The sequence below is a fragment of the Mya arenaria genome, chromosome 12, assembly GCF_026914265.1.
Source record: "Mya arenaria isolate MELC-2E11 chromosome 12, ASM2691426v1".
NCBI classification, from domain to species: Eukaryota; Metazoa; Mollusca; class Bivalvia; order Myida; family Myidae; genus Mya; species Mya arenaria.
The window spans coordinates 50,831,361-50,849,623 of NC_069133.1; the positions used below are offsets into that span (position 1 = coordinate 50,831,361).

General features: G+C 34.5%; 1 protein-coding gene across 3 annotated transcripts in view; it reads left to right on the forward strand.

Moving 5' to 3' along the window:
• The first annotated feature begins 557 nt into the window (after positions 1-557).
• The window catches only part of LOC128210222 (ephrin type-A receptor 5-like), a 104,894-nt gene continuing 87,188 nt past the window's right edge, over positions 558-18,263 (forward strand). For 2 of the 3 annotated variants that reach the window (XM_052914425.1, XM_052914423.1), the window contains exon 1: positions 558-1,548. In XM_052914425.1, the coding sequence (XP_052770385.1) occupies positions 1,372-1,548 (177 nt within the window). In that variant the 5' untranslated portion in view covers positions 558-1,371. Of the gene's footprint in view, positions 1,549-13,398; positions 13,698-18,263 lie in introns of those variants that run through there. The other variant, XM_052914424.1, reaches the window with a different exon arrangement.

An 18,263-nucleotide genomic window follows, 5' to 3' on the forward strand; every position in this document is an offset into this window, starting at 1 on the left:
AACACTATTCCAAAACTTATATATTACCAAATCATTAAATTATTGATGCATTTGCGTAATCCATACTAAGCTATGTAATAAGGCGACATGAAAAAAATATGATGTTATCTCATCCCAATGTTTGGGAATAAAACGTGCCATCCACATCTATCCTGCCGATCGAATTTCTTATATGGTAATTAAACGTAGTATTTACAACTATCCTGTCGATCAGAATACCCATTGATAATTGCATCGAAACTGCTAAATCCCATTCATAAATCATGGTTTGCCCTAGGTATTCGATGCCAACAATGTCTACGACCGAAACCCTCATATTAGATTCATAATATTAGTTATTATAGCTCTTAACTCGTTTTTATCTAATAAACCGACGCCTGTCTGTGCTGAAAACTTCCCGATATTTCTTAGGCATGATTATTCATGACGTATATTCTGTACTATTGCGCTATTGGTAAAGGATGAAAGGATGCTCTGGCCAACAACGTCTCTACGGTTGTGAACATTGAGGTGTCGGAGTCTGATAAGAATGGGAAAACACGATAACCAATGTTAAAGATTGAAACAGACGTAACGTGACCTAGTCGTAGGAGTAAAGTAACCACGTCTTGATGCGTATGCTATAACAGCATATTACGGAATTAACTAGAGAGAGAACAATGTGTTACTGTTGCTTTTTTACAAATTAGATTTTAAACTGTAAAATAATCAAAACGTGTGTGATAAAAGCGCCGTACGGAACGTTAAATGTTAAGTATAGCTTAAGTTCTTACGTTACTTGTCATAAATAAATGAACTGATGTAACGTTGGGGTTCGAGAGCGATTTTGTTTGAAGATAAAGTATTAACTTAATGTTAACATGTTGATATAATTGTGATCAAATTTGGATTAAGTTGTAAGATAACGAATATAATAAAGTTCAAAAGTGGATATTGGTGAATTTGAAATGAACCATATAATTATTAAAGCAAATTGTATATCTTGATTATTTCAATTAACCTTAAGGCGAAATATATCGGACGAATAAACTTATTCAATTATCCTAAAACTACATTAACGTTTACGGTGTCTCACTTTGTTATGAAAGACATCGGTCATAAGTCGGACAAATTACAAATTACTGTTTTCAAATACGTTTTCACCTAAAATAACAATCAGGGATAATATGCATATATTTTATTAAATCGCGTGTAAAATATCATGATACTTTAAAATAACTCATACTCGTTTGATGAGGGTTATGTTTCTGACCTTAGGATTTAAATTATACAATTTACATTCAAAAAGGACATATCAACGAAGTAGGATTCATACTGCGTTCGAAAGTTTGTCTTTTCAAGGGTATGTGATTTCAAGCAAGACGTTAGGACATGTTTAAGGTCATTTTTGTGTTCTTGCTGTTCGGATTACTCGGCGTGGCAATTACTCAAAAAACGGTGGTAACAACTACCGGAAGAAGCGGACTTACTATAGGATCACCGGAAGATGCCCACCTGCCGGCGGATATAGCGCAACTTGCCCGATGTCAGGCGCGGTGTTATAATGAGGTAAGAGACATACATAGAACTTTACATTTTATGGAAACTGGACACATGCGTCGCCTGTTAAAAATAAATCCAAGTGCGCATATACCACAGTTTAAACATCCACCGAACTTCTAGTATTTTATCATGATGTATCCTATTTGTAAAAGCACCTGTTATTTAGACAGGCATTTTATCGTTCTATAATGTGAAGTATAACTGCATATCTTCTAGTTTTCTCATCTCGTACATAGAGCAGATCGGTAATATTGGAAATTACCTGGTTAGAGCGGTGATACGTTATACTTATAGCCTTTCTCGAAAGTGGTGTACATGCATTTGTTCTAAATATAAAAATTCCTCTTAAAGACCAGTGAATCGTATCCAAGCCGTCCTAGTTCATTTAAATTATCGTTACCATGGTAGAAGAATTGCAAGTTGTATAATAATATGCATGCAATGCCGCAAGACCGTCCGTTTGTCATGCATTTCAACTTACCTTCTTACCGCGTGTAAACCATTTCTATCTCAACTCCTTTTACAATATACCATAAAACGTTTGTTTGTTCCCCTTGTAAGAGCGGATTTTTATTAGAATATGATGATTTAGAACTTCGGTCAAGATTCCAAACTAATCTTGAAAAAGGTAACTTGAAAATAACTCATTATTATTGAGCAATTACGCAAGTAGTTATCTTTGAGATATTGATACCTCTATGTAAAAGTCTTCAAAAATATCTCCATTTGATTTTTTATCTGCTGTAGGAATTTAATTCTTCATGCAGAAAACCAATATTTCATCTGAATTCTATTCCTAGGATTGTTAGCATCGACACCACGGAGTAAAATATTTTATTGACCTTTTTGATTGTACGATAAGGGCTTATTTCCTCATTTGTTCTAGTGAAGTATTCAAAAATAAAGGTAATTAAACAAGACCTTTTTCTTATAAAATGGCTTAAATTTCTGGAAAAGAAGCTTAAATAAAAAACAACAACAAAAAACATCATATTCATCTGCAAGCAAATTATCTGTCATAAAACCTTTCATCCACGAATGAATGTCAATTGAAGTCTATATTTAAGGAATGAATTGCAGGGTTGACGTCATTATCGGGGATATCCTTCGGACTCCACACACACTGACCAACCCAATTGCGTTCATATCCCCGATAATGACGTCAACCCCACAATTCATTCCTTATATTTACACCACTTGTTCATTATTTCATTCAAGAATTGTTAAAAAAATTTTTTATTTCATTTAAGAAAACCTTTCAGTAATCCGTTCCTACCCATTCTGTAAATAGAACGACCCGACTATAACCTGAAACATTTTTTTCAAATGACGTCACAATAACGTGGGAAAAGATCAACCACTTGAAATCACTTTGAAACGTAAAATTGAAACACTTCTGGTACCAATATATTTAAAGTATAATAAACTAACACTTTTAAAAATATTGATCTATATTTATGGGACCTGCAGACACAATACAATCAATAGCAAGATCATTAGTTTTCATGTATATTGTTATGCAATGAACTACGATCCGAACATATCCGAAGATGCTGCGTTCATCGATTGATGAACGCAATTGCCGAAAGGCAGTTCATTTAAGGAATGGAAGTTGAGGTGTAAATATTCTACATTTGAAGAAATGAGTAACAACAATAAATGTACCTTTACACAGTCATTAACAGTATCAGTTCTAGAGCATTTATTTTAAAGTAAAATGTATTTTAAACTTTTTTATCTGAACGTTTATATTTAATGAGTCTTAGCTAAAAGTCACATTTCAATTCAAGATTTTTTCGTATTGAAAGAAAATCTAAAAAAACGCCATTTTTGTCTAAGTGACCTGAATAACAATACAAAAGTGCGCTAAAAGTAATTTGTTTGATCAAGTTGATATCAACGATTAATCAGATGTTGTTTGCTATGGTATCAAACTTACAAAGATAAAACATCATGTTTGTGAAAAAAATATTATTTCAAGGGACATTCCGCGTTTCTGAAGTAAATTAAACAGTAGCACTTTCCTTTTGAATTTATTTTTGATTCTCTAAACAATGATTTATGAGATTGAATACACTGGAAAATACTTTTCTGTCAATTCTAAAGAAATGTCTAAACTTGATACATTTTTCGCATTGAATGGTTTCATTGGTTTCTATTATCAGCAAATCTAAAGCGGTTGCCTGTTTTGTATCACATTGTTTCCATTCATCCAAGAGAGCATGGTTTAAGACTTGTTCAATTCGAGATATTGCTCGATTATAGAAAGGACGTCAAGAAGGCATGGTTCAACATTTATTATTCTTTTTTTCTAATTTACCAGGCTATTTATCTTAATCAGATAAGAATAATTACTAAAAAAATTAAACAGACTGCCCTTTTCGGAAAAGGTATCAGTTTTTATGTATTGTTTTTTCTTCATCTAAGAGTTAATGCAAAGTTGCAAAATATAAAAGCATTTAATTTCAAATTCAATTAGATATCATGAAGTCGTTAAATCTGTTGCCGTTAAATTCTGTTTCCCACTGCCGTAAACCCCTCGATTTAATTGATAACGAATCAATTTATAAGAACACTATTACTACATCTGTTTTCATTATTTATATTTTGTTCTTGCAGTATGTACAATTCTTTTTCTACAAATTAATCTATTTAAATGATAACTGATAAAAAATGCATTCACAAATCGGAATAATTGTTCATTTAAGTATATTTTGTTTGCAAAATAGTTGGTGAGTTATGCCTCATTGCTTTTGCACGTGCTTTGCTTGCAGAATTAGATCGTTGCTTTAAACTAAAACTCTTTCTTTTAACGGACATCATTTTATCAAAACCCCAACGCATGACATTGAAATATAACTTTGAATATTTTTTCTTAGAAACCTTGAGGGTCACTAGAGCTGCACTAATTGCGAAAAACGTGAAAATGACTCAAAGCAAATGTCTAAGTTTTATGTCATTAATGGCTATTTTTCACTTAAATGTAAACATATTTGTGATAATCATAATTTCCTTTCCTTATTTTTCTGACAGCGTTAATGCATTTTTTTTAATAATGACACACTAATATTTCCTCTTACAGGACAGCGCTTATTCATATGAACGCTAGGCGAATTTCACCAAACAATATTGATATAAATCAAGCTTCGCACGATTGATTACTTTTTATTTGCGGTTGAAACAACATATAAATTAATTAAAATATATAAATTTAGCTTATGTGTTTAAAGAGTTGATACATTATTTGGTTGATACACACAAACACACTATCAAGTTTTTTTTTACATCACAACAGATACCTGCTTGATTTAACCTTTTAAGTCTATTTTTTGTTGATAAACCCATTAGCTATTGTTTGTATGTAATACACGTCTCCATTTTTTTTTATTTATAACTATGTTAATGTTGAAGGTTATGCCCCATAGATGCTTGGAGTTAGCTCCGGACAGATTGTATTAATACATTATGGTCAAGGGGAAATTAGTTCAATAAACAAAGAAAGTGGAATTATAGGTCTCAACTCACCCTTACCAAAACAAACACCGTTTATGCTGACGAGACTAGTTTATTTGTGGCAACAACAGATACAAAGGGGGTGACAACAACAAAAATCCAAACACAAAAATGTACTACAACTATTATTAACTTCTTTGCGTGTATATAAAACTATACTATCACTTTTACGTGTTTTCATACATAACGTTATAACGTTATAACATGTACATAAGTATACATATATCACCCCCAAACTGAGCATGTCACAATCCTATCGAAAAACATATGTTTCTGAATCAGTAACGTATGTAAAAAGATAAGATCGAATATTATTCTCTGGGATACTGGCCGTCCAGGAAAAACCTCGCTTATCTTTTTTAAATGTGCGAGGAAATCTGTATTCGTAACAATGCTCGAAACACGTTTAGTGTTTCTCAGACTAACCCTCCAAATATGAGACAACGAATATATCTCAACATGATCCATTATACCAATTCAAAAATATTATTTAATTGTACATACAATCTCATTGCGGTTATATTGTGAAATAATATAATTTTCACCAAATAGCATGTTCATCACGAAAATATAATTCAAGATTGATGTTGCCCGAACAGCAGTCTCGGTAGAAATGACCAAAGCCCACTTTACCCGCCTAACATTTGCCGCGCTTTATAGCGCCACCTACAAAACTGACCAAACCAGTTTTTAACAGGCTATTTTGAGACAATTGTTCTCCGCTATACGGTGTAACGCTGAGAACTATATGTCTCAACTCACCCTTACCAAAACAAACACCGTTTATGCTGACGAGACTAGTTTATAGATCTATTAGCAAATTTAGAAGAGTTTTTTTATATTTTCGTGATTCTTCATAACATATTATTACCATTTCATAACTTTAATGATTTTGTTATCAATAATTTCTTGTCAAATGAATCCTTTATATAACCGTCCTTTGCCTGGTCAGTTTTCCATCTACCGTGCCTCTTTATATATCTATCAGATATACCATCCGCGTTTGCTGCGGATGTAGCACCGCTAGCTCGTAAAGTATGCGTACCCAGCTTGAGATTTGGTGCTACCAATGATAATTTTGAAACAATACATTCCTTGGCCCTAGTGTAACTAATCTTTTTGTTTTTAGTTATTAATCGAAAAGAGGCCTTTGATTTTAAGACGGGTTTGAAAAAAAATTCATCTGAAGTTTCATCAAGTCCTGCCAAATTCATATAACGTTGTAACATGATATATGGACAAGTAATTGTGCTACCTTTAGCTATCAAAACCTCCCTTCCCTCCCTATAAATGTCAGTTTTACTTAATCTTATATTGAGCACTATATGATCAGTTTGAAAATTCACGTCCGAACAACGGAGGTTGCTCATTTCGTTATAACGAAAAAATCCAGCATAGCACAGTAATATCATAGCTAAATCTCTTACATTTGTTAATGACATGTCTTTCTCCATTAAAGTACACAAATCTATGAGCATTGTGGAATCTACAACATCTTTCTTATTCTTAGGTTTAGAACGTAGTCTTTTTTGCGGCATCACATACATGTTTCACAAAACTGCTATCCGTAGGATCTGCCAATCCGTGTATAGAATGAATCCATTTAATGGCATAAATTGCCGAAGAAATGACACTGTAAGATTTTCCATTATCAAGCATATGAGATATGTATGTTGCCACGGACATAGCATTCGCTGGTCGGCATGATAAATGCATTGAATCACAAAACTTTTCAAAACTTTTGAAACAACCACTATACTTCTCCATTGTAGACGGCGCCCTCGATTGTAAAACATAGCTTGCCATCTTTCCAGCGATATCATCCGATTTACTAATGTCTATGCCGACCTCTTTTATCTGTTGCAGAATTGTTGCTTTCAGACCAGGACCTGTCAAAATAATCAATGTATGAACATCTATCTTATACAAACTCTGTCTTAAGAACAATCATATGAAAAGGTAACGGATTCTTACTGAAAACCCCGTTATTACCCTTTCCGTTGCCAATCACTCCATGTTTTGGTAAAACCTTGTATTCTCATACATAACTTTTAAATATACCTTCTTTTGTAAAGGCCAAAATGGTGCCCACACCCAAAGCGGCACCACCAGCGTACATTCCGCATTCTCCTTTTCAATCTTTGAAATACACTTTACGGCCAATCTTGGGGGAGGCACAAGCCAATTGTTAGATCCTTTCCAAGATTGACTGAAGGCATCAATACCTTCCGTTCCAGGAACCCACCATCTTGAATTGAATCGCTTACATTGTTTATTGTAGGAAGAAGCAAATCTATCTACTTCGTATTTTCCCCAAAGATTGTCAAAATAACAGAGCCACGTTTTTGATAAAAACCAGTCGTCACAGTCTCCACATCTGCTTAAAAAATCTGCTTGACAATTATCATTCCTTGGAATCCATTCTGGTTCTATCGAAACATAATTTTTCTCACAAAAATGAAAAATATCAGATGCGATTAAATGTAAATCCTCTTTTTTGCTACCATTTTGCAAAATAGACTGTACGTTCTTATTATCTGAATAAACTTTTACAGTTGTATCCCTTATTATGTCCACTTGACTTACCATTACCCGTGAGCAACTTACTGCCCACTTCCGGGGTAGAGTAGATATTCCCTCACCACCCAATGACATAATATTGCTCGCGCCCAATGAAAACCTATTAGATGCAGTCTGCGTTCTAAGACTAACTTCTGTTTCTAAAATACCATTTACATGGGAATGTCCGCCTACTTCCGGACGCAATGGGCCCACTTCCGGGAGTCCTTTATTATCAAAACCCGTTCTCTCTATATAACCGCCGTATCCATCAGCGCTAGCATCACAAAATACTGCAAACTGAGATACAGTAACAGACGTCAAGCTTCGTCCCGAATCATTAAGGATACGCACGTTATCCTTCCAAAATATAAGCTCTTCAATGGCTTTTTGTGACACCAATACTGGCGAATTCTAGCTTGCCCTGGTGACTAAACAATTGTACATGAACATGAACTTTCTTGCCAACAACAAATTGCAAAGAATCTATTTGACCAATAACTGAAGCCAATAACCTGGCCTGTATCACACTACATTTATCTTTTAAGACAATGTCTAATACCTTTTGTAAAATATGTTCTAGTTTTTCAATCCTGTGCGTCTGTATATCCGAGCCACTCTGCCTTAAGACTAGGCAGCCAACTACATTTTTCGTTTGCCAACAAGAAACCAAAATCAATCAGATTGCTCAACATAATGGCTCAATTCTAGAGCTTCTGAGAATGTTTCCTTTCCGCCGATGCCGTCATCTAGAAACATAATGACCTTGTGTCCTTTTGACCTCAGAAAATTTACTACGACCCGTAAGACCTTAGTGAATATGTGACTAGCAACGGATACACCAAATGGCAAGGAACCATATGCAAAATATTTCGTTTTACCATTAATTTCCCAGGCGAACCCCAAAAACGACCTATGTGGTTCGAATATATCAATGTGATGGTAGGCACTTTTGAGGTCGTACGTGTACACATATGTTCCAGGTTTGAAAAGCTCATATGCTACATTTATGTCCTCGAACTTGACTCTAAACAAATGTAAATGAGGGTTTATATGTCTACAGTCTAGCACTAACCTGGGTTTTCCTGACTTCCCATGCGCTACAGTCAGTGGGTTTACGACCATAGGTTTTTCGTTTGTCTTAAACACCACCCCCTTGTCTAACAAACATTGTATTTCTTTGCTTACAAAATCTTTGTTTTCAAGTGCAGACTTATTGTTTTTTAATTCCGCCTCTTTAGGTAGGGTTTTGAATGGCAATTTGTAGCCTTGCTCTATGACATTTATTACGTAAGAATTATCAGAAACCTCTCGCCATTTCGAAACATGTGTTTTGAGCCTACCAGCAGGTGATTCCGCGGATTGAGTGTCAATCTTTTGAGAAATTACTTCTCTGACTTCTCGTGCCTTCTCATGCTGAGAGTAGTCCACCGTTACCTCGAGCGGTGTTATATCGACAGCTTCTTCGAGCTGTTGTGTATCTGCAGCTTCCTCGAACTGCTGCATTTCTACACTACTAAAACAACAATAACCAATACTCATCTTATTGTTAGAACTGCTAGGACACTCTGGCATCCAATGACCGGCCTTCCCACAGTTGAAGCACAACCCAGGCTTCGTTGATGTTGCTGAAGGTATGCTCGCAGGTTGAGCCCTTTGAACTGCTCTTCCGGCACCTCGTTGAAAGGGATGAAAACGCCCACGTGTCTTACGGCCCCTCTCCTCTGTCTTAAACTTCCGGGACGCGCAAGATTCGGCCTTCATGATCCTCTTTTCGTCCTCCGAATCCTCTTGCCAACGGATTAGACTCGTACTCATGAACTACGCGCCAACCAAGCTCGCTCGAATCAGCTAGCATCACCATTTTTTGACGATGCAATAGCATCTCCATGGCTAAAGAAAATAAATATAAGTGTACTTTCTTTATCTGTTCCAAAGATAATGCGCCTATTAGATTATACGATAATTAAACTATAATCCTTATTAAACACGTGCCCTGTAATTTCTGTTTCAATTATAAATAAACACTTCAATAATATTACTAAATGCACGTTTAATGTCTTACTTTGTATTTGTATTTTACACAATCCTAAACCTCTCACTGCCATGTACTTATTACTATAACGTGTCAAGCTGTTTAGCTCATGATTTCCACGAGTATTTTGAGCATGTTATTAGATCGTTTAACTGTAAACCTAAAATTCAAGATATCGGTAAAGAGATATAATACCTTCTTTGATGAAAGTTTTTGACTCTATCTGATCCTCTGTGTTAACTGCATTTTCTAGCGTCCTTAAAACCTTTCCATTAATCTTATATTGCTCCTCGTTCGATTTGCGTTTGAACTTTGGAGTTTCCGTAGAAATGATCCTACTGATTTTCGACAATTCTTGTGAATGAGAAGTGGTACTTAGCTTAAACATGTTCCCTATCTGCTCTAGCATATCGTTCTTATGCTGTGTCAGCCTGGCTTCTATCAAGTCATTTACATCAGAGCCGTCCAATGTAAGTAAAATACTTTCTACAAAAACAAAACAACGACTTCAAGTTTGATGTTGCCCGAACAGCAGTCTCCGTAGAAATGACCAAAGCCCACTTTACCCGCCTAACTACGTCATTTCCCGCGCTTTATAGCGCCACCTACAAAACTGACCAAATCAGTTTTTAACAGGCTATTTTGAGGCAATTGTTCTCCGCTATACGGTGTAACGCTGAGAACTATATCTCCTGCGCTATGCCATTAAATACATTTGACATATAGTCCGGATAAGCAACCTCCTTATTAATTTATACCATGACAATAAGCGTGGAGATGTTTCAGCAATTAATGTAAGGATAAGTAGGATAAGGGCTCTTTCGAATGCTCTTGTGCATATTTCCCTTTGTTTATATTAAGTTTTATTGAATTAGTATTTTTTATGTAAAATCTGAATAATGGCAGTATCACTTCGAGTGCAAACAAAGTAAACGTATCTTATCTGAAAGAATCATGTAAGTCGTAGCTAAACATTAACAGTTACAATCAAGACTTTACTCACATTGAACGAATTTCAAGGGTGATGTTTTGTGATTTAGGAAAACAATACAGAAGTGAGCTTATACCATGTTTCGGGATCAAGTTGATATCAATGTAAATAGCTCTTATCTCTAGACATACTTGTCTAGCATGATAAACAATTATTTTAACGCTAAATCAATAGTGGGATACATCTAAGAAAAAAGAAAGAAAATAGACACAAATGTTTGAGATATTCCTTTGTAGAACAAGTCACATTCCGTGTTTCAGTAGCTAGGTGAAACAATAAACAGCAACGCATTTAAATTTGCATTTAATTATTTTTGTCTAATCAATGATTCGCGGATCTGAATGCACTGGAAGATACGTAAAACACTCTCCTGCATGCTATTTCTAACCCAACGTCTAAACTTGTTTTGTGTTTGGCATTTTAGAAATAATTGATACTCAATGTTTGCAGTATTGTAAATTATATTATATAAAGGAATTCGTTGATGATAGTGTAAGATCATATTCTTTTTCATGAGTATTTGTCAGTAATCACGAATGAAAAAAATACGACCTTCAAACTGAAATCAGCAGCTTTTCTGTTTCTTAAATGCTTGTTTTTTGGAGATCTATTGGATTTTAGTTTATTTTCCCTGATTACCACTTTTTAGAAACCTCATATGCTACCCAGCTTACCCGTAATTAATTTATGCTCGACCTTATCTTTTTATGTAATGTTTTGTACGACAGGCAAATGTTTGGTCGTTAGGCTGTAAAAAAAGTCTCAACAATGTCATTTTCCTAACAAACGGACAGCTGTGTTAATTTCCAAAAAGGGTTATTTTAATATATTTTTTATTATGTGGGATCATTTCTTGAGATAAAATTATTCTTTTGACATTTTTGCTGGCAATAACATATCGGGGTCCTTCTATTTTTAGTTATGGTAGAGGATGTATGTTGAATCTGGAATATATAAATATTACCTTAAATATCCACTAAAAACTAGTATCAGTTCCTTTAACATATTGATTTTCCACCGTATACATGTGATCGTGCCTAAAATTTCAAAATTGCTCTATACTCAATTTTCAATTGATATGGGTAATAATTTTTAAAAGTTTTATCCCTTCCAGGTATAGTATCTGCCAATAAAAGCCATTGAACACACGGCTAATTAAATGGTACATAAAGCGCATCAAGGTCTTGCAAACAGATTCCAATACATAAGAAACAGCTGCTTGTTGGTGCCCTGGAGTTCTTACGAATTACTTTGCAAACTAAGTTGATGTTGCACTAATGGTTAAAACTAAAATGTTTCCTTTGTCGATAAATGGTTACGCAAAGATTGTAAAAATAATCTATTTAAGAGTATTATCCATACCTATTTATTACGACAGGTAAATAACGCAATGATATTGTTCAGTAATAACTTGATCAAAATGCGTACCTTTAGAATAAAAACAGAGACATGCAAGGATGAGTACTCTCAAACATACTACTACCTTAATTGATGACGCTTTAATTAATTTTTAGATATTATTAAATCATAATTAATCAAATAAGTTTGATGACGTATTATTTCATGTTAAAATTACAAAATCATTGAAATAAGGATGTATTTGCGTACACTGTACTTCAGTTATGTAAAGAAACAACATATTGGTATAATTATCTTATCCCAGTTTTTGGCAATAAAACGTACTAGCAAAATCTATCCTGAAGGTCATATTTCTCATTTTCCCGAAATTGCATCGAAATTGCTTAATCCTTTACATAAATCATGATTTGCCCTAGATATTCGATGCCAACAATTTGTACGACCAAAACCCTTATATTAAATTCATATTATTAGTTATTGAAGCTATTATCTCGTTTTTACCGACGCCTGTCTGTGCTGAAAACTTCCTGATATTTCTTAGACTTAGCATGATTATTTTTGACGTATATTCTGAACTATTGCATTATTGGCAAAGGATGAAGGATGCTCTGGCCAACAAAGTCTCTACGGTTGTGAACATTGAGGTGTCGGAGACTGATAGGAATGGGAAAACACGATAACCAATGTGATATATTGAAACAGACGTAACTTAACCTATTAGTAGGAGTAAAGTAACCTCGACTTGAAGGCGTATGGTATTTTGGAATAAACTAGAGAGAGAACAATGTGTTACTGTTGCTAATTCACAAATTAAATTATAAACTGTAAAATAATTAAGACGTGAGTGATAAAAGCGCCGTACGGAACGTTATATATCAAGTATAGCTTACGTTTTTACGTTACTTGTAATAAATTAATGGACTGATGTAAGGTTGGGATTCGAGAGCGATTATGTTTGTGGATAGAGAATTAACTAAATGTTAACACGCTGTTAAAAGAGTAATGAAATTAGGATCGTGTTGTTAGATAACAAATATAATAAATTCAAAAGCGGATATTGGTGAATTTGAAATGAACTTTATTTTAAAGCAAATGGTATATCTTAATTATTTAATTATTCTTCAGGCGAAATATATCGGAAGAATAAACTATTTCAATTATCTGAAAATTATGTAAACCTTTACGGTCTCTCACTTTGTTATGAAAGACATCGGTCATAAGTCGGACAAATTACAAATAACAATTTTCAAATAAGTATTCACTTAACATATTAATCAGTGATACCATGCATATATTAAGGTAAAACGCTATACTTGCTATTTTGAGGTGTAAAATATTATGATACTTTGAAAGAATTAATACTCGTAAATAACGCGGAACGGATATGAGGGTTTGGATTCTGACCTTATGATTTAGATTATATTACTGAACTTTTTATATACAAAAGGTACTTCATAGCTCATACTGCGTTTGATAGTTTGTCATTTCAAGTGTTTGTGAATTCAAGCAAGACGTGAGGACATGTTTAAGTTATTACTGGTGTTCATGCTGTGTGGATTACTCAACATAGCAGTTACTCAAAAAACGGAGGTTACAACTACAGGCAGTAGCGGATTAAATATAGGATCACCCGAAGACACCCCGATGCCGGCGGATATACTGAAACTTGCCCGATGTCAGGCCAGGTGTTATAATAAGGTATGAGATATTCATATTGTGAAGAACTTTACATTTTATAAACACTGGACACTTGCGTCGCCTGTTCAGTATAAATTCACGTGCTCATAAACCAATGATTAAACCTCCAGCAAAAATCTTGTATTTTATCATGATGTATCCTGTTCGTAGGATCACCTGTTAATAAGACAGGCATTTCCTTATTGTGAACTATATCAGATTCTGCATGTAGAGCAGATCGGTAGTATCGGAAATTACCTGATTTGAGCGGTTATTCGATTTTCTTACAACGTTTCTACAAAGTAGTGTACATACATTGGTTCTATTTTTCCAATTCCTCTCACAGATAAGTAGGTTGTATCAAATCCATTTTAGGTCATTTAAATAATCGTTTTCGTGGTAAAAGAGTTGCACTTCCCGATAGAATCATGCACGAAATATTGCATGACTGTCAATTAGTCTTCAGGTCAACTTACCTTCTTACTTTATCTAATTCCCTTCATTTCAGACGCATTTTTTTCTCAATTATTAAATGATTATATATAGAGAGATGTGTATAAAATAATTAATTCAATCAAAATATGTTCAACATGGCTATTCAAATAAAATAATTTAATTCAAATGTTACGCAATTCATTTTGCTTTCAGTGTTAATGCTCTAAACAATGATTTATGAGGTTAAATACACTGGAAAATACTCTAGTACACTCTAATTTTCTCCGACATGTCAATTACAAACAAATGTCTTGACTTGATACATTTTTCGCATTGAATGGTTTCATTGGTTTCCTCTTATCAACAAATCTAATGCGGTTGCCTGTTTAATTTCAACTGTTTTTCCATTCATCCTGGAGAGCAGGGTTTTAAACTTGATCTATTGGAGATATTGCTCGATTATAGAGAGGACGTGAAGAAGGCAGGGATTCAGCATTTATTATTCATTTCTTAAACTTTACCTGGCTATTTCCCCTATTCAGATTATAATAATTACTAAATACTTTACAAGTTTTCTCTTTTTGGAAAAGGTAACATTTTTTATGTATTGATTTCTTTGAGAATTAGTGCAAACTAGTAACATTCAATTAAAAGAATGAAGAAAATATCCTGAAGACGTTAAATTGGTTAACGTTGTGTTAAGTTCTGTTTAGTTTTCCACTTTCTTAATTCCAATGATTTAATTCATAATGCCTCAATATTATAGAACACTACATGTACATCCTTTGTCTATATTTTCACTTTGAGTTTGCATTATTGTAAATTTATTATTGATACATTAATCTACTTTTAATGGATACAAAATGAATGCAATGAGTTCACGAATGTGATGTATTGTTTAATAAAGTTCATTCTGTTTGCAAACTATTCTGTTATGTTCTTTTTATGTCTCATTAAGTTCGCACGTGCTTTGTTTGCAAAACTGATTCGTTGTTTTAAACCTTGAACTCTTTGTTGAACAAAAGTTATTTCAGCTAAAACCCTACGCACGCTTAAAGAGATATCACCTCGAATATTTATTTTTTCTTAGAAACCTTGAGAACCACTAGAGGTGCACTAATTGCGATAAACGTAAAAATGACAAAAGTAGTTGTCTAAATGGTATGGCTTTATTGCATTTTTTTATAAAAGATATTTGTGATAAACATACTTTCTTAACCTTCATTTACTGGCAGCAAATAATTCCTCTTATAGGACAGCGTTTATACATATGAAAGTAAGCCTAATTTCATTCATAAATGGATATACAATTACATCAATCTACACTAATGACCTGATTTAACGCTGCTTTACATCGGGTACATGTACATAAATTATCTGCAGCCTATTGTACACCACTGAGGATAATTTATCTAGAGGTTTACTGGAGCTTAGCTTGTATATTTAAATTCTCTTACAACTCATTCCGATGGTACATCAACATACAAACAACATATTGGTATAAGCCGTTGGGACTCCAACCGACCGCTTTATTTTGTATATAAAAATATAACGTTTGAAACCGTATGCATGATCATGATATAACAATACATGTGTAATACCATACGTACATCTATGAACTTAAATTTTCATATAGAAAGAAATCATATTTGATTATTATTAGTAAACATGTCAAAAATACATCTAGTAATTTAAGCTTAATACTATCTACTAACAAGACTTCAAAAACAAGTCTGCTCGACGGCCGGTCCCAAGGCTGAATGACCACTCAACTCTCAAAGCACGAAATTCTCGTGCAAAACTTATTCGCCAACTATCGGATTGACCGTAACAAGGGAAAATAATTTTCGTCTAATTCAATAATTTCAAACAACGAAAATTATATTTCCCTTACAACTCATTCCGATGGTACATCAACATACAAACAACATATTGGTATAAGCCGTTGGGACTCCAACCGACCGCTAAATATAAAAGAACGGGCTGTTAACCGCTGATATTAACAAATTATAAACCCAATGATTTTGATACTTTAAGCCTTTCATATACAGAATCTTTAACATAACCATCCTTTGCATTCTCAGTCGACCACCGACCATGCCGTTTAAATATTCTATCAGGGATACCCATGTTAGCAGCAGCAGTAGCCCCACCTGATCTCAATGAATGCAAACAATATTTACTAATGTTAGTAACATGTGGTTGAAATGCTTCTATGAACAATTTTCTCAAATAGCAATATGCTAAATGTTTACCATCTTCACGTAATTTATAGCCATGTTTGGTAGCCGTAAAATGAGAAAATATATAAATGTCAGAATTGCTATCTACGTTAGCCCAACTAAGATAACGTTCTAAATTCAAAACTGGGCACAACAATGACCCTGTTCTTGAAATCAATATCCAGGCACCATCTCGATATTTGTCAGTTTTACTATTTTCTATGAAAACACTAATATATGCTGGATTTATCAACACGTCACTTCTGCTTAAATTTAACAGTTCAGCACTTCTCATAAAGCCCGCAAATGCCAACAAACAAGCACATATAGTTCTTTGTTGCTTAACATCACCTTCTCTGTACAAAGATTTAAACATCTTGGATAAAAGTTCAATTGTCATTGGTTCTTTCTTTTTAACCGGCTTAGATAATTTACGCTAAGCAGCTTCTAAAACGTTAGCTATTAACTTCGAATCACATATCGTACTAAAATCGAATAAATCATGAAACCATTTAACACTGTAAAAAGCATTTATCACTGAGCTTGGCGAGTTTGCAGTTTGAATTAGAGACGATAGATATATAGCTATATGGAACGCCTTAGCAGGCAAGATATCCCTACTGGTAAGTCCATTACTCAAAGCCCATGCCGCCCAACGTCGGAATCCTCGTTTATAGGAATCACATTTGCAGGTACTTTTGGCTCGCGACTCTTCGAGTAATCCCGTCAGCAAGGAGACCTTGTCCACCAAGACGTCCGGCAGCTCCTCTATCTCTTCGCCATAACTACGAAAAAACACATGTAAAACAAATTACTCATTAGCATCAAGTCAACAGCAGCAAGCAAGTTTTACAAACATAAATCATAGTTGACATGCATAATTCAAAATGCTTACAAATGTGCATTTAAACGAATGTACAATAAATTTATACATTCCAAATGCATCCTATGCAAGAATACTCATGCACAGCACCAACTAGCCGCTACCGGCCTGTTGAAGGCAAACGCTACAGTAGTCACGCCCATACAGGCTTACTGTATACATCAATGTGATAAGCAAGAATTCGTATGCACGAATACTCCTGCACAGCACCAACTAGCCGATAGCAAACGCCACAGTAGTCACGACCTCACAGGCTTACTGTAAACTTCAATGTGATAAGCACGAACTATTATGCACGATTACTCATGCACAGCACCAATTAGCCGATGGCAAACTCCACAGTAGTCACGCCCACACAGGCTTACTGTAAACTTCAATGTGATGAGCTTTAAATGTTTGTACAATCAATGTACATTGCTAACATATTAAACTTTAAATCTTCGTTTCCAAACATACCAACGCCATTTTTGCATGGCGTGTAGGACTCCTTATTGGTGGGCAAATATATAACTTCACGAACAAACGGTCTTGTCTGACTATTCTCATTATACAATAATGGCCATTAACTAGCGGATTTCCACTCGGGAGCAACTAGTACACCCTTTGCCTTACATGTTACCATTTTTCTCAGCACCCTAGCTACTAACATAATTGGTGGTACAAACAAACCAATGTCCTTTGACCAATCAATCGTAAATGCATCTACACCAGAAGTGGTATAACACCAAAATCGGGAATAAAACACTGGTAATTTTGCATTATGTTCAGACGCAAAGTAGTCTACATCTAAATGACCCCAATTTGAATGTAACACTTCTAGGATATTGTCACCTATAGACCAATCGTCAACTTCGACTACCTTTGACAAATAATCCGCGCGACAATTGTCTCCGCGTGGAATCCACTCTGTCTCTAAGTGTATACAATGAGTGGAAGCAACATTGAAAATCGGCATAGCAACATCCTGTAAATCCTTTTTCATTGACCCTTTGTTTACTATACTACAAACGGCCTGGTTATCTGTAAACCATTTTACTCTGTTATGAC